At 38.8% G+C, this 21,755-nt stretch overlaps 1 protein-coding gene across 3 annotated transcripts in view; it reads left to right on the forward strand.

The window, feature by feature from the left end:
* The window catches only part of SLK (STE20 like kinase), a 75,858-nt gene that overhangs the window by 42,503 nt on the left and 11,600 nt on the right, over positions 1–21,755 (forward strand). The window contains exons 8-14 of one of the 3 annotated variants that reach the window (XM_015420131.1): positions 503–631; positions 1,657–3,069; positions 3,508–3,638; positions 3,926–4,049; positions 7,582–7,761; positions 10,304–10,396; positions 20,511–20,640. In XM_015420131.1, the coding sequence (XP_015275617.1) occupies positions 503–631; positions 1,657–3,069; positions 3,508–3,638; positions 3,926–4,049; positions 7,582–7,761; positions 10,304–10,396; positions 20,511–20,640 (2,200 nt within the window). The remainder of the gene's footprint in view (positions 1–502; positions 632–1,656; positions 3,070–3,507; positions 3,639–3,925; positions 4,050–7,581; positions 7,762–10,303; positions 10,397–20,510; positions 20,641–21,755) is intronic. The other 2 variants (XM_015420132.1, XM_015420133.1) reach the window with 2 other exon arrangements.

Raw genomic sequence — 21,755 nt, forward strand, 5'->3', positions numbered from 1 at the left:
TTTGTTGGACTGAACTGCTTATTTCAGTATAGCTCCCACTTTTGTCCCTGATGAGGACCCAAAGATGCTTACAGCAACTGAAAAATACAATATAAACAAAATAACAAGCTATATCTTGGGCCACTTCAGTGAGCCACCTCATTCGAAGCTCACAGTTTGAGAGCCAAGGACCAAGAGCCAGTTGGCTTGTGCTGAATACTCCTTCCTCTAGCCATGCCTGAGTGTTACACTTGTAACAAAGGAAAAACCAAAGCTTACCTAAAATGTCATGCAGTTGGCAGAGATATTGTTATTTAAAATGGCTTTTAATGTAACTTAATTCCATTTACACTTAAGATCATTATGGTTTTTAGTCTGGTTTAATTCTGGTTTAAGTATTAGAGCTGCTGTTCATATGTTTTTGTTGAACTGTAACTGCTACAGGTCCTCTGGGAGGGAGGTGGCATAGGCATAAGTTAATTGAATACATGGTTGTGTTTGAGATTTTATCTTTTTTTACCAGCATCCATTTGTTACTGTCACTTCCAATAAACCAATCCGAGAACCGATTGTGGAAGCTAAAGCTGAGGTTACAGAAGAAGTTGAAGATGGAAAAGATAAGGATGAAGAGGAGGAATCTGAAAATTCTCTGGTACTTTAAAACAGATACTCTTGAAAGTATATTTTAATCTAAATCACAGACTAACACAGTAAATCCTATTGATTTCTGTTGACCAAACTTCCCTGTAAATTAGCTTCAGACTTCAACTTCAGTTGCATTCAGGAAACCTTCTAAAATACTTTCTGTTGCATAGCACAGCATTTTGATTAAGATGAAGTAAAAGGCAAAGAAAGTGCAAAACAGATTTAAGCTTCTCCAGAGAATATAATTTAAATTATATGAAATATATTCTGTAACCTTCTGATAATACCTATCTTTCAAATTATCATATGTTGAAAATAAACCAAAGTATATTAGGTTGGATCCAAAGTGGCCTTATGTAGGTGGAAAGTTCTTCCATCGTGCAAGGCAAAAGTTTGTGGTTTCCTTGGATTTAGTCCTTGAACTGTCACTCTGCTCCATTTTATGGTATTTCCTATGGTTCTCCGAACCTTCAGGAGCAGCTTGTTTTGTGGCATGTGAAAATAGTAAAGATCTGGTCTGTGAATGGAACTCCATGGAACTCCCAGAACATTGAACAAAAGATGAATACGCAGTTAAAATTTTTCTAGTAGGTGGTCTATATACATTTTTAATAAACTGGCATAGGAGGCAATATATATTTATTGTAAAACATTTACTTTTTTAAAAACACCAGGTATGGCCGCCTACTTTTGTATTGAGAAATGTGCTTTTTAATGCATTGATCGATTATTTTTATTGGTGAGGTACTAGCCAAGTAAAAAGTGTTGTTACTTTTTCCCTGTGATTAGAACGCTATCATTTTATGTTCAAGAAATTCTACCAAGTGTGAAGTAGTGACATGAAACTTTTACAAGATGCTCTAACCTTTACTTAACCTCTGTGACCTGTTTGAAAAAGGATGCTCAGCGTGAGTTTATCAGAGTGTTTGGCATCATAGTAATAAATATCTTTGCTCAGGCAGTTATAAAACTTGATATTGTTGATGCTTTATAACTTGAAGAAACTAATCAATTTTTCAATGCACATTTTAGCAGTTACCTGCAAATAAGCGAGCCTCATCTGACCTCAGTATTGCTAGCTCAGAAGAGGATAAGCTGTCACAGAATACCTGTCTTCTGGAATCTGTTAGTGAAAAAATGGAACATGCATCTGCTGCAGAGACTAGTACTGATACACCTGTAGATGAAAAAGTGACAGTTGAGGCCAACAGAGTTGAAATTGAAAAATCCAAGGAAAACGTTTCTGATACTACCCAGGAAAATACTGAAAAGCTGCAGAATGGATCCATTTTACTGGGAGAAGATGTGGAAGCAAAGAAAAGCAGAGTTAAAAATATAGTGTTGATTGAAGATTTTGCATCGCAGAGTGAACGAAAAGAAATTGATGCTGTAGTAACTGAAACAAGTGTTGACCCCAAGAAAGACAATGACTTTGCAAATGGATCAGTGACTGAAAACAGACAAAAAATAACACCTGAACCTGAAAGCAGCAAAGCAGATCTTACAGAAGCAATACCTAAAGAGACTGAGAAGGGAGAAGAAAAATGTGGTGGTACAGACTTTCAAGAAAATGAAGCCAGGGAAGAAATGAAAGTAGAAAGAACTGAAGAGGTCAAGGAGTTGCAAGACAGCGTATGTGAAAAGACTAGCCTGATAGAATCTGAAATTCAGAGGAATGAAGTTATTATTGCTGTTGGTGAGTCTCAGGTAAAAAATACAGATGATTCAGGCGAGGGAGTACAGGAGCAAATAAACGTGGATCCCAACAGTGCTCCAGAAACTTATGGGAAATCTTTGAACAGTGATGTAGGTGAGATGCTTGAAAGTGCACAGAAGTCAACAGAGAATATTGCGGAGGAAGGTCAGGAAAAAGGTGCCTCTGAACCAACTCCAATTAAAGATGAAGGCCAAGTAATCGATTCTGTTCAGCAGCTAGTTGAGAGAAGTATGGACAGGGCAACTGAAGTAAAGGAAACAGACATCAAAGTTTCAACAGGAATGGAAGACAAGGAGAAGCAGACTGTAGAATGTTATATTGAGGAGAAAAGCGCAACTGAGGAAAGCGACATTGGTCACCAAACTGGAGAATCTGACCATAAATTAGAAAGACCTGAGGAAAACCACAAGGCTGACATTCAGATAGATACGGACCTTCCAGTGGTTTCCAGTGATGTAAAGTCTGATACAGTCATCAGACGGCCACATGCAAATGAGCTCTCTCCAGTACCCAATATTAGCATTAGTTGTGTTGAAAATGAAGTGAAAGATAAATTAGGCATTCAGTGTAGTGTTGAAAACTCACGGCATCTTGATCATGAAAACTGTAAAGAAAATGATACCGATTCAGGCACTGGTTCCACAGCTGATAACAGCAGCATCGATTTGAACTTGTCCATTTCCAGCTTCCTCACTAAAAACAAGGATGGTGGTTCAATGTCTTTACAAGTAAGAGTCAGTAACCTTGAAAATATTCACAGTTTAAGCTTGTGTGTGTGTGTGTGTGTGTGTGTATTCATAATCAAGTGAGGGAAATGTTGCTAAACTCATTTCCATATTCCTAAACTTTCAAATGTTAATGTACAGTGTCTTGATACTTCTTGTAAAGGTATTTGTATTCTGCCTTATGTATTGATGAATGCAACAATCAAGTGAGGATGCGTTGAACTGCTATAGAACAAGTCCAGGCACAGGCTGAAGAAGTTTAATGGAGCTGACCAATTCCTCAGTTCAGTTTATCTTTGCCTGTCTAGTGAAAAGAAGTTAAATTAAGGGCTTCAGGTTGTGGTGTGATTGATAATTCTGTTAATGTTTAGAAACATAATTTTACAAGTTTACATGTATTTAACAGTGAGCAATTAGAATAATCTGTCATCTTTTATTCAGGAAACTAAAAGACACAAGAAAACTTTAAAGAAAACACGCAAATTTGTTGTTGATGGAGTAGAAGTAAGTGTGACTACTTCTAAAATAGTCACTGAGAGTGATTCTAAAAGTGAAGAATTGCGGTATCTTCGGTAAGTTTGAAAATCTCCATTTCAATGGAGAGAATTTATTTCACCGAGTTATAGCAAAAAAAGTCTCATATCCTATTAAATTGTTTTAAATAATTTGGTCCTTTTGTTAAAAAAAGAAAACCTTTCTTAAAGAAACGTAAAACTATGCATGTGGTGGCCCTGATTGGGCAGAAGGACAGCATAAACATCTTGTATTTAAATAAACCAAAAAAAAAAAGAGCTATACTGCTCATGAGTTTAATCTGTTTCTTTCCTGATTATATTAAACCACTTCTCTTGCCCCTCAGGCGGCAGGAATTGCGGGAATTACGACTTCTTCAAAAAGAAGAACAGCGAGCTCAACAGCAGCTCAGTAATAAACTGTTACAACAACGAGAACAGCTGTTCAGGCGCTTTGAACAGGAAATGACAGTAAGATTCATATTTCCCCCCTCTGGAATATACTTTGGTGGCTCTTCATTTTAAGTGCATTTATTAAGACTCTCATAGCACTGTGCGAAATTTTCATACTAATTTTTTTGAGATGAAGACTAAGATTTCAAGGAATGTGGTCACTTACACTCTGTCATTTTTGTCACTCATTAGTCTCTATTGCTTTGTGTTTCCCCTCCCTTTCCCCCATGTCTTTTGCTCCCTCTGGGACTTCTAGAGAGAGCAAAACACACGGGGGGAGGGGAACCCTAAAACAAAGGGACAAACGGGTGAAGAAATGACAATGTGGAAGTGGCCTGTGAAAAGCCCTTTAAAAATCCTGTTGGTGGTGTTTTATGTGAATTCTTTTTCAGAGCTTTAATATGCTAGTGCTTTGGTGCCATTTTTATTGTTCTTCACTGTAGTGCCAGCCAGGCATCATATAGAGCATGTGGTGATGTCATGGTGATGTCACAAACAAGTCAGGTTTGGCTGCTTGATGGCACCATCAATGGGTAAAGGAAGCCTTCACTCTAAAGCAGAGTAGGTTGAGGGTTTGTGTCACTCTTGCAGAAGGCACCAGCACTGACACTCCTTGTCATGTATTACTGGCAGTTTCATTGCCCATCAGTGCTGCAAGGTGCAACGTTTACCCTCATCCAATTCTACTCTGTGACTAGATGAGGATTCAGGTATTTGGCCTTTAGCTGGTTGATTCTGAAAATACTTGATGTGGCCACTTATGGGGGGGGGAAGTACAGAAACCCAGTTTTTGTTGGCCTTATTATGCCAGGTATAGCTTTGCATGTCATCCAATGCACTTTGTATGTGGCTTATTGATCAAAAGCATTAACCTCCCTGGCTGCAGACATAGTAATACCAACAGTGGGTGAAATGATGAAGCTTTGCCCTTATTCCATAATGTGAAATTGTCCTTTTAAGGCATGGGTATAACTACAGGTGTATGGGTATAGCTATAATTAGCAGTTGGAAGAGTCCATGTTGCTGTAGTGGTTAGGAATGTGGACTCTAATCTGGGAAAACTGGGTTTGATTCCCCAGTCCTCCACATGCAGCTGCTGGTGTGACCTTGGGTCAGTTGCAAGTTCTTTGAGAGCTGTTCTCTCATGAGCAGTTCTCAAAAGAGCTCTCTCAACCCCACCTACCTCACAGGGTGTCTGTTGTGGGGAGGGGAAGGGAAAGGAGATTGTAAGCCACTCTGAGACTCATTCGGGTAGTGAAGGGCAGGGTATAAATCCATTTTTTCTCCTCTGACTATACCTTCATTTCCATTATATTGCTGTACCAAGAATTAAAGAATTGTCTCATGCTTTGGCTTCCTGTTAATGACAGACACATTCCAAAGCACTGTAAACTCTCCCAAAATAAACTGAGACTAGATTCTAGTGGATACCAAGGGTCTTTGCCTTTGCATTAAAAGAAAAACCCTGTTGTATTCCATTGCTGTCCAACAGTGCTCTGGATCATGCCCTATATGTTGTTCTTGCCTTCTGGCAGTGTAAATAATAGAGCCACAGTTTCATGAAAAAGAGTTCAGTTTGCTCATTCATGGAAGGCTGAAGGATGGCCTCTTCAGCTAGAAGTCACATAAAATACAAAGACCAATAAATACACCCATAGTACAATCAGTAGGATGTGTTCTGTTGTGCAGCTGAATTTCAGATTATCTATAATGTACATATTCTGGAGAAAAATTATTTCTTGCAATATTAGGCCTACCTGAGAAGCTTAAGAATTCTGCCATTCTTCTGAACTATATAAAATCACAACCCTGAGTTTTGTAGATGGAGAAGAATTGTTTAAGTATTAACCTTGAGGAATTAACATAAGATTTATAAAGGTGTTGCATAAGTTCTCTGTGGAATGCTATTTCAAAGAAATTTTAAACAAAACCAGTTATTTTGGCAAGTTCTGTCACCATGACTTTCTTGAACAGTGGCATACAAATTTAGTCAATCTTTACATATGGAGCCTTCAACCCATCAAATGTAGCTCTAACAATACCAATACTTAGTAAGACAGATTTGCTACTTAAGTGGCAACAAGATCTATCAAAGTTTGTTTGGGCAGGTAAGAAACCGCGAATTAAGATGAAAATTCTTTGTGATGCCAAAGACAGAGGTGGGCTACAACTACCAAATCTTAGACTATATTATGAAGCGGTCTGTCTAACCTGGATAAGTTATTGGGGTTAGAAGGCCATGATTGTAGATTTGGTTGGCATGCATATCTATGGTATGACAAAACAAAAATGGATAGCTTTTTTAAGCTTCATGTGGTAAGAAAAGCATTATTTGTGGTATGGATGAGGTATAAAAAATATTTTTGTGATGTAAGACCATTGTGGATTGTACCAGTGGAAGTGTTAACATCTTACTCAAGACATAGAGACAAAGATTGGTTGCCATATAAAGATCTAATTAAAAAAGTGGGAACAGAGTGGGTAATGAAAAAGCAGAATGAAATTGAATATGAATACGAATGGTTGAAATATATGCAGATTTTTGATCTTTTTAGATCAGATAAAAGGAGATATGGTTTTAGAGAGGAAAAAAATGAGATGGAAAATGTTTGGGAGAGTGGAGGGGGAAAAATATCTCTAAAATGTATAAAGTGTTGTTGAAATGGTATACTGAAGATGAGACCGTGAAAGAGCAAATGATAAAATGGGCGATAAATATGAATAAGGAAGTGTCTATTGAAACCTGGGAATATTTGTGGAAAAATTCTATTAAGATATCGCCTTGTACCAATGTTAGAGAGAATTGTTATAAAATGATGTATAGGTGGTACATGACTCCGAAAAAAATTGCAAATATGAACCAGAATATGTCAAATAAGTGTTGGAAATGTAAGAGCCATGAAAGCTCATTTTATCACATGTGGTGGACTTGTGAGAAAGCTGTTGACTTTTGGACAAAAGTCCATAAAGAAATGCAAAAAATTCTGAAGTGCTCTTTCAAAAAGGCGCCGGAAATTCTGCTTTTGGGACTGAAAATGGAAGAAGTCAATACAACTAAAAAGACTTTATTCTGGTACTTAATCACAACAGCGAGAATGATTTATGCACAATTTTGGAAAACAGAGAAAGTGCCAGAAATTGAAGACTGGATACAAAAAGTTCTGTTCATGGCAGAGATGGATAAAATTACGAAGAAGCTGAATAATAAAGAAGACGAAGTGTTTTTTCAAGAATGGAGTGACTTTAAAATATATCTGGAAAAGAACTGGGATGTGAAACAAAACTTAATATGTTTAGATCAATATTAAGTCAAATGATGTTATCTTTAGATTGTAACGATAAGAAATTGATATAGTTGATGATACGAAGTATTTGGATCAGGGGTGGAAGCATTGCGGGAAGCCACTGGAGGGAGGGGAGGAATTGGGAATGGGGTAGACAATTGATAGAATGAAATGATTTAATTTTACATGTTGTATTCCTGAGAAAATAAAAATTTTGTTTACCAAAAAAAAATGTAGCTCTAAGTAAATGCCTAATTGATTTTCAGAGTAAGAAGCGGCACTATGACCAAGAAATTGAAAACCTTGAAAAACAGCAGAAACAGACAATAGAACGCTTGGAACAGGAACATACAAATCGCTTACGTGATGAAGCAAAACGCATCAAAGCAGAACAGGAGAAAGAGCTGACTAAGTTCCAGAACATGTTGAAAAACAAAAAAAAAGAGGTAAAGACTATTCATTTAGAAGGCAAATACAGCTATGTCTGTCTTCCACAAGAGTTGCATTAAGCCATTAGTTATAAATCTCAGTGCTTCTCTATGGTCACAGGCTTCACAATTCTTGTTGAATTCTGAAATTGCAAAAAAAAAAAAATATTCTCATCAAATTCCTGACTGGTACTGGATTCAGAATGCTTCAAGTAGATTGGGGGTCTTGGAAAGGATCTTTGTCGTCTTTCTCTTTCTGGAGCTTCTGCAGAGCTGTTCATGAAGGTCAAAGTGGCTTTGAATGGGGAATTGGCAGTAACTACCCCTTTCTTTTGTGCAAGCACTGGTTACAGTGATGCACGAATGGAACTGATTTTCACTATTTCCCCCTTCTAGTGCAGCCCCAAGCCTGCATCTCTGTGTTCTTCAAGGTCTCCCAACTTTATGTCATTTTATTAGTCTTTAAAAAGAAGGAGAAGGGCAGCAAAGATAGCTTCCACAAGTGGAGCTCTGCTTCTAACAGTTTGGATCCAACCCAGTGTTTTTAGCACTGGGAAGTATCTTACTGTTTGGAAGACAGTCGTGTGCAATTAAAATAGCAAATCTAGGTACAAAGAAAGTGTAGTGAAAAGAACTTTGACGTATGCTATCAATTCTAACATGTGAGTGAGTATAGTAGCTAACATAAGCCTTAATTTCAAAGTTCCTGCCACTATAGATGCATCAGTATTTGTTTTGAGTATTGAGAAAGGTAATGGCTGAAGATCTGTAATGAAGGGAGTGTTTAAAAATAGATTTAGTGCAGAGAAATGGTGGACAGAATATCCTCCAAATCCAGTGCATGCAGATCTGGCAATGTGCCTCTTCAAATTGTAACCAGTAAATCTACTAAATGAATAGGATAAAAGTGAATGAGAATTTTAGTATGTGTTTCTTAAAAAAATACTATATAACAAAATGTTTGTTTTCTGAACAAGAACTGTTTTGCTTTACTTTTGTGCGTAGAAGCAAAAAGTTAACTTTACAGCAGTGTTGGGTCTAGAACTCTGTGCTATGGCACATTCCTTTTCTGTCTCAGAAAATCTTAAATCAGCAGTCTTCATTTACATACGTAATTCCATTTGTGAAATTTATGGAGTGATGCTGCCTCTGAGTGAAGTACCTGAAGGTTTGAAATACAATACATATTAAACATTGAAATTGAAGCAAATTTAAAGGAGCAAAACCAATTTGATTTGGGTTTAATTCAGGTTCAGTAGAGAATACGTAACTATGACAAGATCAGTTCATTAAAACAAAGGCAAATTGGTTTGATGTACACTGGGTTGAGGCAGACTGCTAGGCAAAGTGAAGAAGCCATGTTTTGCAGAAACGCCCAATGTCCTATCATTTTTTGCTTTCAAACAAAAAAACCATTCTAGTTCTCAGTTGCCAAACTGGGTGACTGATATGGCATTGTTGGAGTTGGGCAGACTTCTAGACCCTCTGCCTGTAAATAAATATCTCTTGGAACATGATACTGTTTCCAGTGCTTTGATACCAAGCACTATGTAATGTTGCTATAGTAATGAAACTCTTAGATATATCAATTGTGCATGTTTTTTTTAATCTGTACAATATTAACTTTTCTTTTGCTGAACTTCTTGCACTTTGAGCCTCTATTGGTGATTGGGCCTTAACAGGGGAAGCTGGTGAAGACATTTGATGTGCTCAAAGAAATCTTTTCATACAAACAGGAATAGCATGTGGTGACTTGGGCTGTATTTTTTCCTGAGGGTTCTTCCAGTGATAAACAGTTGTTTGTTCTTGAATGGTTGTGAGCTTTAGTTATTGTGAGGAAAACACATCTACAGTATGTAATCTCTCCATAAAAGTATGGAACAATGCAAGCAGACTTTAATCATCTATTTAATCTGCATTATCAACAGATCAGTTGATTTCTCTAGATTACTTTGATATTCTTTAACTGTTATATTTCTGAAACATAATTATACTCTAATCGACATTTTCTTGAATGGCGATATCTAGATTACCTTCTGAAACTGAAAATTTACTCTTTTGTGATGTAAAATGTCCCTTTGAAGTGGTTATGGCTTTAATGAAAATTTTTAGATAACTTTATCTCAGCTTGGCAGAAATGTCAGCAGTAGCTGTTTTTTCAAGTGATATTAATCCAAACATCTAGCTATTTTTGGAGCTTTTGCCATGACAGTAAAACCTTTTCTGTTATCATGGCAAAATAGTTCATATTTTGGTGACTGCCCTGATTTAGATCTCGTAGATACAGTTTACCCTTTTGTAAAAATTGTGTGTGATTGCACATCATTGGCATTTGCATGAAACCTGAATTTAGTGTCTGACCTCTTCGGAATGCAATTAGCACATGCTTCATTGATGTCTACTTATTCAGTCCACTTACTATCCAGCTAACTCTTCTGGCTTTGATGCATGCTTTTGGTACCTTTTAGTGCTTGATCTGCTTCTCTCGTATTTACCATACATGCTTGCTGTGGAGAAAAAGGGTTCTTTTCCCCACCTTCTGCATGCTTGTGCACTGTAGGTTTTTAATGAAGTGGAGAAAGCACCAAAAGAGCTGAGAAAAGAGCTCATGAAACGCAAGAAAGAGGAGCTTACCCAATCCCAGCATGCTCAGGTAACAGCAGCAGCTTGATGCTTCTAAAATCCCCAAAGCCGCTTTTGTTCACATAGCTTTAACCATTTTTCTGTGTGTGTTGGAGTGAATTTGATCTTTACTTTTCCTGAGACTTAGCCCACATAGTGAGTATTGTGTACATAGAAGAGCAGCACTTTAGCTTTTTAGTTGTCTTTAGCTATAGACGTATATCTAAAATTAATTGAAAATGCCGTTGTATTAAAGGAGGGCTGATGAAATGTGTCTTCAAACAAATATGCTGTATAGAGGGAAATATGAGGTTGTATTGTCCACTGTATTCAAAACATTTAGTGTAAAGGAGAACTAACTTTATCAAGCATATAAGACCATCCAGTCTGCTCATGATGGTACATTACACAATTTTTCAACTGAATCCTTTATCTTAGGCAGTGCAAGTGTCACATTAAGTACTGAGCAACTGTTCAGTGCCTTCTGTATTCCAGGTATGTCGTTATAGGTAACTTATAGTGCATTAATTTTTTTTACTTGTAGCGGGATACAGAGCAGGTCTAGAATATGTAAGGATGTGCAAGATATGCATAGTGACTTGAAGTCCACGTATGTTCACTTTTTGTTAAGACTGCTGTTGTCTTAATTCAGTCTGAGATTTCATATAGCTTCTGGTATCCAAACGATGCCTTTGCTTATTCATGTATAGTGAGCTAGTAATGTCTTGCAGACATGCTTTTAAAACAGATTTTGTTTTAGTTTCTAGTTGAAGAGGAAAAGAAAACAAACTGAGCCAGAGTGCTAGAGAATATAGCCAGAATGTTTGAGGAAGGAGGAGAGGAAGCCACACAAGTGATAAGCTTGAGTGTGTGGCACTCTAATCAAAGCAGCTTGCTTTCTTGCGCATAATTCCCCTTAAACTGGAGATCCTTCTTTTTTTTCAAGCAAATGTTGTTGACTGTAGTGTACTTTACTTTCATACAGAAATCACACACACATCTAGCAGGTGTTGAGGGTTTGGGGTGGGTTTTTTTGTGAGGTTTTTTTTGTTTCGTTTTTGCAAACCATTTTTGTTCTGCCGTGACCTACAGTCCTTCATTTATAGGAGAAAAGCCTAATGTTTTCTGGTGCACTGAGGTAGGATTTATAAAAAAAACTGGGCAAATACTGAAGAAACAAAACATTCAAGGAAATTGCTTTGTAATGGTATTTCTAATACAAAAAGCTTCTCTTCTGTCACCTACCACTTGTTCATTACGCTAATAAAATATTTAGAGATTTTATATTGCGAAATATAAATGGTTCAGTATAAGAACAACTTCCACTATGTGCAGGTTTTCATTCACTTAAGCCATTAGTCCTGCAGTCACATTATTAACATTCTGTTATTGAGTGCAAGACTTATGCTTACATTCTGACCTGGGAAGTGCATTGTATTCTGCTCCACAGGGCGTTGCTCAGGTTATGATTCAGTCTTTTCAGTTGTCTTCATGTACGCTCTTCAATGCAGTAATGCAGGATGTAAGTTCAATGTACCAAACCATGCATATTTTCCTCTGTAGCTGTAGCTTGTGTTCTCTGTTTTTTTCTGTTGCTCATATGTGCTGAGTAATCTGTATTAAATTGATTTCTAAAAATGAGTTCAAATGCTCTAAGAAGTGGACGTTACAAACAAATTATGTAAATTTAATTTGTTGATTTTCAGCACATATGTAAACGGAGAGCTACATTTTTGCCTTTCTGTGTGCTGTGAAACTTGATTGTTTTCCAGGATGCTTCCTGGTGTAATATCACAATGAGTTTTCCTTACTCTCCCTCATCCTGAGTTTTTATTCATGAGGCAGTGCTGGGAATACCTCCTGTGTTTCTCTGTCTTGAACAGTAGTATATAAGATATTATCAAGACACCTGGTTTTATTTTCCTTTTTTCCATTGATAAGCGGCAGTTGGGACTTTAAGGAAGAAAGGGTAGAATCTTTCCCATCCCACATGCTTTGCTTTGTTTTTTCAGATTGGCAGTGAGAACAACAGTCTTTACCCAGAATTGCAGAGTTTCACTTAGGATGCCTAATTATATCTCATGCTTTCTGATCAAGTAACAATAGTGATCCTATATAGAAGGCAGATGTCTTTTGCTTTATCATTTAAGCTACTTTTTGTTCAACAAAACCACAGAATAGGTTGCATTAATATCAGTAACTTTCTCATGGTAATATGAGTAACTTTCTAACTCTTCAAACTGAAGAAATCTCCCTCTGTTATTTTACTAATCTTCATTTCAGTTAAAAATTTCTCGATTTGATTCATTTTGCTGAAGAGTACTTCTTGAAAAAGGCAGACGGCTTTGAGAACTTAATCTGATCTATTAAGATACCTTGAGTCTCTTGAAGCTCAGATCATATCTGATTTTTGCTTACAGAATGTTACCTTTACTGCTAATTTAAAGGATCCCAACAAAAATCAATATGTAATGTGCTTATGATGCACAAATAAAAAACATGACTTCGCATTCTGATAAATACGTAATAAATCTCAAACTACTGACAAGCTAGAAATTTTCCCAATGAATAAAAGTTAACAAAGACATTGGGCTGCAGGATAATAATCCAATAATCAAAGCACTCCAGCAATATCAAAAGTGCAGTGAAAAGAGATTCCATAAATAAGTTAATAGGGTAGGATTCTTATCCTATGTATATAAAAGCCCACCGTATTGGCAGTTTTCGGCTCTCCCATTGGCTGTGCTGTGCACGCCATCAGCCATTGGCCCATCAACCGCCACTCGAGTATTCAGGTGCCATTGACTGGGGGCTGGATCATCTCCCCCACCAACTACCAGCTTGGCCACTCTTCCCTCTGTCAGAATAAACTGCCAAAATGGCTGTCTCTTCTGACAAAGACGCTTCTCCTGCTTGGCTCCTCCATGGATGGATGGCTATTGTGGTGGGCCAGTGGTGGTCAAACCATTCTCTTCTCCTCCTGCTGTGTGGCCCATTTTCTCCTAGGGTTGCCAACCTCCAGGTGGGACCTGGAGATCTTCTGCTGTTACAATTGATCTCCAGATGACAGAGATCAGCTCCCCTGGAGAAAATGGCTGCTTTGGAGGGTAGATCCTATGGCATTATACCCTGCTGAGTTCTTCCCCTCCCCAAACTTCTGCCCTTCATAGGATCCATCCCCCAAATCTCCAGGTATTTCCCTACTCAGAGCTGGCAACCCTACTTTCCCCTCAGTGGCTGTTGCTAGGCAACCAAGCTTGGTTCTGTCAGTAAAAAGGCAAAGACAGGAGGTCCTTTCCAGGCCTACTGTGGCCTTTGTGGGGAACTCGTTGGGGCCAGTCCTGACAAGGGTTGCCAGCTCCAGATTGGGAAATTCCTGGAGGTTTTGTGGTTGAGTCTACAGAAGCCAGAGTTTGGGGAGGGAAGAGGCCTCAGTTGAACAGAATGCCATAGAGTCCACCCTCAAAAGCAGTTGTTTTCTCCAGGGGGAGAGAGAGATTTGTTGTCTGGAGTTCAGTTATGATACCAGGAGATATCACAGCCAGTGTGGCGTAGCAATTAGTGCGTCAGAGCAGGATCTGCCAGACCCAGGTTCTTGCTGTGGAAGCTGAATGATTTCGGACCAGTCACAGACTTTCAGCCTAACCTACCTCACAGGGTTGTTGTGCAGATCAAAAGGGGGAGAGGAGAATGATGTAAGCTGCTTTGGTCCCCACCGTGGAGAAAGACTGTACTCTTCCTAGGTAGAGACTGCAGGGAGGGGGGAGGAGATGGAAAGCTGAAGTCAGAGGGGCAGATAAAGGTAGGTTGATGGTTGGCTGGGAAGGAGATATGGTTGCCAACTCCAGGTTGGGAAATTCCTGGAGATTCGACTAGTGGAGCCTGGAGACAATGGGGTTCGAGGAGGTGTGGGACCTCAGATAGGTACAATGCCATAGACTCCACCCTCCAAATCAAGTCATTTCCTCCTGGGGAACTATTGTTGCCAATCTCCAGGTGAGGGCTAGAGATCACTCACCACCACGAGGAAGCCACAGGAATATCAAAACCGGCGGGGTGCCTGGTAGGCAATCACCTTCCCTACATTGTGTGGCCCTAGCTAGGAAGTTTAAATACCCATGTAAACCGCTCAGAGCCTCCGGGATGAAGCGGCATAGACATTGGATAAATAAATAAATTACACCTGCTCTTCAGGTGGCAGAGATCAGCTCCCCTGGAGCAAATGGTGGACTCAGTGTCATTATACCCTGCTGAGGTCACCACAGCGAATTGACGCTGAGTGCCCAAGGCTGGGGCACCCGCCCAGAACCTCTTTCTAGAACTCGTATTTATTTCCACAATGGGCCTTATTCCTAGTTTAGAATAATGCCTATGTTACACAAGCACATATTCAACTCATGTGCTTATTCAAATGAATTGGTAAAAATTATAGCCTCTTTACAGTTTTTAGACAAGGCAAATGTCACTGACCCAGTACATAGGTAACAGTAGTGATATTCTAATCATTGTTTTGGAATGTTCAACAAACTCACATGTTTCATCCCCCTTCTTAGCTATGTGGTTATTGTCAACTATGCTATGGTCTTCCTTCCACCGTTTCAGACCTAGGGTCTACCTTTAATCTATAGATGGCGCTACAAGGAACCATGGAGATGCAAGCACATGGCAGACAGTCATATGCCAAAATAGCCATATGACAACATAGGCATGTTTGGCTGTAGGAGACAAGACCAGGACAATGGGCAGCTAACCAAATTAAGGCATGACACCCTTGCTCTTTATACATGAACACTAACAGTAGATCCTCCAAAAAGCAACAAAAATGGCAGCTCTCTAAAAGTTTACAGTCCACCAGTTGGAGCTCAATAAAACGTTTGATTGATTGATAAATATCAACATACTCATGCATGCACACATGTTTAAAAGGCAATAGCATTGTATCTGTGCTGGTCCTGGACACTATTGGTTGGAAACTAGAGTGAGAAGCTAGTTCAAGCTAACAGTGGTTAATGCTGGTAGAGAAACAATGCTGCACTAACCGTGGATATATTGTAACTACTAAATAAAGAGGGGGGAAATCTAGAAATATATGGTTTCATGTGTTGGGCCTCTAGAAATGATTCTGAATACGAAACAACAGTGACTAGTGAGTCTGTTATGTGCAATGAGTAACAGATACTTCTGTCCATTCTCCCAGCTTGAGTCAAAGCTACTTTTTAAACAAAGCAGCTTGCCATGTAGTATGTGAATGATGCTGTTAACATGTCCTGCCATATATACAGATTTTGCCATGTAAAGTGCAGTGGATGAGGACTGATCAGACAAATAACCACTGCATTGAGTACAGATGTTCTTCTTTATGACAGGGTAACTTAGCCAAGCAGTCTTTTCCATATAATTGTAAGCAAGTAAAGAATTGCCATCTCTGTTGATAATTTCCCTGTGACCCAAGGCAGTGCTAGCATTGTAAACTTATTTGCTTATTTGTCTCTGTAAACTGTATGTTTCTTCTGTGTGGATCTTTGAAGTTGCAAGTATACCACATAAGATTTGCTTAAAGTAAGAAAAAAATGGGCCTGTTATAATGAGCTCATATTCTTTTCACTATGAACTCGTATGCAAATTTAATTGAGTTAGTCATATACGTAAACACATGTGCATGTATAAAAGGAAATAGCATTGAATATTCAGGCATTGTTGTATAGCTTGCTGGCTGTTTGCTTAGCCTGTAGAGTTCTGCCAGCATTTCTTCTTATATTCTGAGATTGACGTCTGTTTTGTTCTTCCTCCTATAAATAAATGTTATGACAATTTCAGCAAGAATGAAATCAAATTCCAGATTAAAACACGTTATCAAATTCCTTAATCTTGTTTGAAGGGCACACTTGGTTTATGATCTCTTAGAACAGTGGTTACCAGACTTTTCCGGGGCCCTTCCCCCACCAGATCCGTAAACTCATCCCCAGTGCTCTGCGACCCTATAAAAAAGCATTATTCAGAACAGTGATTTGCATAATATCGATAAAATTCAGAATATTAACAGTTAATTGCACGTTTATTCAGAATCCAATTAAAACTGTTTAATTTATTTAATAAAATTGATTAACTTGATCCAGTGATACCAGCTTTTCAAAGTCTGATAGTTACTTAACAAGAATCTTAGACACCTCATTTTGTAACTACTCCACTGTTCACTACATTCTTAATGTGATGAGTGGGTTTATGAAGGAATACCAGTTTCCCAATGTCTGATTTAAATTTACTTAGCAGGAGACTTAAATCACCATGTTTAGTAATCAGTTTCTTTGCTTGGAGAGAAGTTGGATGACCACACTAAAACTATGCTCCACCAAATATGATGTTGGGAATGTAGCAAAGAGTTTCTACAGAATAGAGTTCAGAAATTTCCTGCTGTAACCAAAACTCTTGGTAAAACTCCTTCAACTTTGGCTTCAGCTCATTGTCATTTTGCAGCTCAGTTAGTTCTTCCACTATCCCAACTTCCTCAGTATTTGAAAATGGATTTATCACCTAGTCTGGAATTTCCGTTGAAAGAAGATCCTCAGACTGCTCAGACGTATTCTCATGCAGCAGATGGACAAAGTATATCTGGGGAAAGGGATAAAGATAACTTAGACTTCTTGCCAGTCTGTTTCTGGACCTACCTCTTCCGCAGGCTCCTTCCTCAGGGCGTGTGCCTCTGCAGCTTTCACTCTCCAGCTTCAGACACATTGTCACTGAATCATTGACAGCTATGGGGGATGAAGTTCCTTCTTTGAATGCTCCTTGTTCTGTTCCCCTTTTTTAACCCCTTGGTGAGCAGACTCATCACCACTGCCACACCATGCTTGTGTGGGATGAAAGTTCTACATCACTGTTATTTCTCACATTGCTTCTAAAAAAGCACTGTATTCTTGAACCAATAAATGATGTAAAAAAAGATTGAAAATGCAATAAATGATACTTTCTCATAGAACAGTGGTTCCCAACCTTTTTGAGTATGACCCTTTTTAATGTCAAAAATGTTAGAAGCCATTGACTGAGAAAATACATACTGACAAAAGCACAGCAGCATCTGCAGCCGTTTGAAAAATACATTTATGTGTGAGACATTTATTTGGCCTTCAGAAGGTTTGTTTACTTATTATATGGAGTCATTTAATGAGATCGCTGGTTCTATTTTGCATCTTTTAGAGATCGCAAGTCTGGTTGAAGCATGGATAGCAGAGACCAATGAATTGACATAGTATAAGAAAGCTTCATATGTTTGTATAATTTAAAGTTATTGGTGTAGCTGCTTAGAATGACCCATTGCTAACAGCAGCTAGTCTGCACTCATGAGAATTTGCTTTGGATGTCCAGTGAGCTTTTAGTACTTGATAGAACAGTTGGTGGATGCTTATTTATTTTGATCTTAACCCTGGTTTTTAGTGGTAAATTGGCTCCCAATGGAGTTCACAGGTATCAGAATCTAGAATGAATAATGATCAAAATGCAGTACAAAATGTGGCTCAGTACTAGAGCATCTCATTGGCATGCAGAAGGTCCTAGTCTGAATCCCTGGCATCTCTAGTTGAAAGGACCAGGTAGTAGGTGATGCGGAAGACCTCTGCCTGAGACCCTGGAGAGTTGCTGCCAGTTTGAGTAGACAGTAATTATCTTGATGGACCAAGGGTCTGATTCAGGATACGGCAGCTTCATATGTATTTATGTGCTCCCCCACCCAGTGACTTTAGTGATGGCATTTGGATTGGAGGAAGTGAGGCCACATCTCCAGGGTACGGTATCAGATCTCTGGGCACATGTGTTGAGTTGCAGCTCTTTTCCATAGCTGATAATGTAGTGATTACTAATCTAAGTGGCAAAACAAAGGGGAAGTCCAGTGACACCTTAACAAGCAACAAAATTTACTTCGACATAAGTTTTTGAGTTAGTTGTTGTTCAGTTGCACAGTCGAGTCTGACTCTTTGCGACCCCATGGACCACATCATGCCAGGCTTTTAGTACTTGATTTAGTACTTGAGTTAGAGCTCAGTTCATATGTATGAACCATCTGGGGGCAACCCCTCCTCCCCTGCACTTATTGGGCCATGTCCTGTTGAAACTTTTGGCAACTTCCAGATGTAGCTTTGAGCCTTCCTGGACTAGCAGAGGTGTGGGAGGGGCCAGAGAAGCCAACTGATGATGGGCCCACAAGAAAGCTGCTGGCCATGCAGCAGCTCCTTGAAGGGTGTGAGCATTTTCTACTGTTCACCAGAGATGGGGGTGGGGGTGGACTGTGGGAGCCAATATGCTTCACCCAATCCTCTGAGAAGGAACACTTCTCCGGAGTAGGCAAGCAGCCCAGACTGAGCTGGTGCTACTTGCCTGGGTGGGGGCTCAGAGCAGGCAGTCCCAGTTAGGGTGTTATGGCTGTTCTGCAGCAAGGCTTCTGACAGATGAAGCCTGCCCAGTACACAGTCTTGGGGGGGGGCATAGCCACCATGGAGACAGGGGTGAGGGAGAAAGGTACTGGTGGAGGAAGGCCAATAATATGTCCAAATCAGATGGATTAATGGACCCATTGCCATAGCTCCATGACCCCCAAGGGTCCCTGGCCCACAGATTGGGAACCACTGTTGTAGACTGTGACCATTGAACAATAAATTATAAACATCTTCTCTGAAACATAGATTGGTATGTTTTAAACATACTTTTCTCCAGCACTTTGTGTGCAGATGTAACTCAGAAAGCTCTCCTGTGTCTATTAAAAGCTATGAGAGAAAACTATAATTAGTTCATTGGCAACATACATCAAAGTAACAGAACATTGTAAACTCTTTATTTTCTTTGTTTATTTAGAACACTTTTTATTTCACCCTTCCATCCAAATTAGGGTCTGCAGATACAAAATCGGCAGCTGACTCTTCAAGCAGCAAATATTCCTGTTTACATTGGGCAGAAGATAAACAATTTTAATCTTACCTATTGAGCCAGCTGTTTTCCAGATTATTCAAAATAAGTGGTTGGGGAGCTGTTCCCCATCCACGCCCAAATTCTCAATCTTCTCTTCCCCCCCCCCTTAGTGGTTTTCAGCCACTTCTTTTCTTTGCCACGGCTTTAGCTATTTGTTCCCACTGTTTAATTCTTTCTCAGATCATCCCAGCCCATTGGAGACAATGTGTGAATAGGGTGACATTTCAGTTGGAGTTGCCTATGTGCTGATTTCACGAAGGACAAAGGGTTCTGTTTACAGAGAGAGCAGTTCTTCCAGTTCTGGTCACGTGGATCATCCTAGCGGAGCAGGGATCATAAACCTTCATGGGAATCACTAAAACAATACTTCATTTCTTTTGCCACAGTCACCAAAAAGCAGCTAAAAGGCACACAGTACCGTAGTGCAATTCTGAAGGTTTTGTGAAGTGGGGTTCTTCTGTCTTAAACCTTCGTATGTCTTTACTTTCCTCCTACTTCAGTTGAAAATTAAATTTGTTAATTATTCTTCCATAGGAATTCACATTGGGTTTAAACATATCTTTAGATGGAATTGTTTTTTATTTGTTTCCTTTTGGCTGAATAGCATAAGGGTTTTTCAGCCTGCTGTTCAAATACGTAACAAAGGAGATTTTACCATGGATTTGGCAAGGCCCTTTGCCCAGGAAAAATTGTTACAAGTGGTTGTCCTGATTCAGTCATATAGAACAGTTCTGTAATAATAAATTTGGAGAAGGGATTGCTTTGTTGAAACAAAAGGTACAGTGGAAATCATATGTCCACTGTATGTTCTTGGCTATTCAGAAATGCATGTGTATGGTTTGACTTGGCCCTTAGCTAGAAAGTTAAGTTTCATTGTGGTGATCTCATATTCGAACAGGAGTTCAGCTATAATGCGTACTGAAGGTCTTGTAGGAAATTGTCTGTGCCACTCTCTTTCTTTGTGTCAGTATAACCTACCTCACATGACAGCTGTGAGGCTAACAGTGCAATTGTAAGCAGAGATGCACCTGTCAAAGTTTATTAAAATAAATGCGCTTAGAAGGGTGCAACTCTCCTTATGATTGTACTATAAAACACTGTCCTGAGTTTCTTGAAACTAAGGGTTTGGTACAAATGACCATGCCTGAGTATTGTGCATGACTGATTTAATGTTGGCTAATTCTTGACAGGAGCAAGAGTTTGTACAGAAGCAGCAACAAGACCTGGATGCATCGCTAAAGAAAATAATTCAGCAGCAAAAAACTGAGCTAGCCACTATTGAACGGGACTGTCTTAATAACAAGCAACAACTCATGAGAGGTATTTTTCCCCTATGAACTTATAGATGTATTAAGGGTTCATGGTACATAGTAATGCTCATATGAAAACACCATGGAACATAAATAATAGTTTTGTGTAAGGAATGCTTGTGGAATAATGTCCTAGGTTTTTGTCTGTTGAAAAAAAGCAGGAAATCCTTTTTTAAAAAATATTTTATTTATTAAGTTTTCTAAATATACATCAACATCAAGCTATTCCTTCATTATAACAGAAATGTGCGTGCAGCCTCTTTCCTTACAAATTCTCCCAATTAACCCTCCACCTTTAACTTCCAGTTGTACAGTTTTTTCCACTTTTTTTCAAAAAGTAGGTTGTCTTCTCCCTTCAACATACAAGATATTTTGTCCATTTCGGCAATTTCAAAAAACTTTTGTATAACCTCTAACTTCTCCGGTATTTCTTCCTTCTTCCAATACTTAGCAAACAAAATCCTAGCAGCTGTTATACAGTGTAACAACAAATATTTCTCTGTGTCCCCAAAACCCTCTGGGACCATATTAAGAAGATATAATTCTGGACAAAATGGAACAGTCACTTCCATAATTTCTTGCAGTATTTTACTTATCATCTTCCAGTATCTCTTTGTTTTGCTACATTTCCACCACATGTGGAAGTATGTACCAATATTCTGTCTACATTTCCAGCATATAGCAGATGTCGCCCTCGAAAATTTTGCCACTCTGGCTGGATATAGGTACCACCTCAGGACCACTTTATAAATATTTTCTTTGAAAGCAATTGCTCTTGTGATTTTTATGTTAGTATCCCATACCCTCAACCACCTGTCTATCTCTATGTTATATCCTAAATCTTTACACCATGCTGCCACACTGGATCTCACCACCTCTTCCTTCATTTTAACCTCTAATAGCTTTCCATAGACATTTTTTATAATTTGTTTTTTCGGCTCAATCCAGATTTTGTCTATTTCTGTATGTTTATCATAAAATCCTTGCTTTTTGTCTTCCTTATATCTTGCTTGTACCTGAAAAACTTGTAACCATGAAAGTTCCACGTTATTATCTTTCAAACCTTCAATAGACTTAAGTTCGTTTCTACTATCTAGCAAATCATCATAACAAAATTTTTTTTCA

This window comes from Gekko japonicus, unplaced genomic scaffold, assembly GCF_001447785.1.
Source record: "Gekko japonicus isolate JY-2015 unplaced genomic scaffold, Gekko_japonicus_V1.1 scaffold29, whole genome shotgun sequence".
Taxonomy (NCBI): domain Eukaryota; kingdom Metazoa; phylum Chordata; class Lepidosauria; order Squamata; family Gekkonidae; genus Gekko; species Gekko japonicus.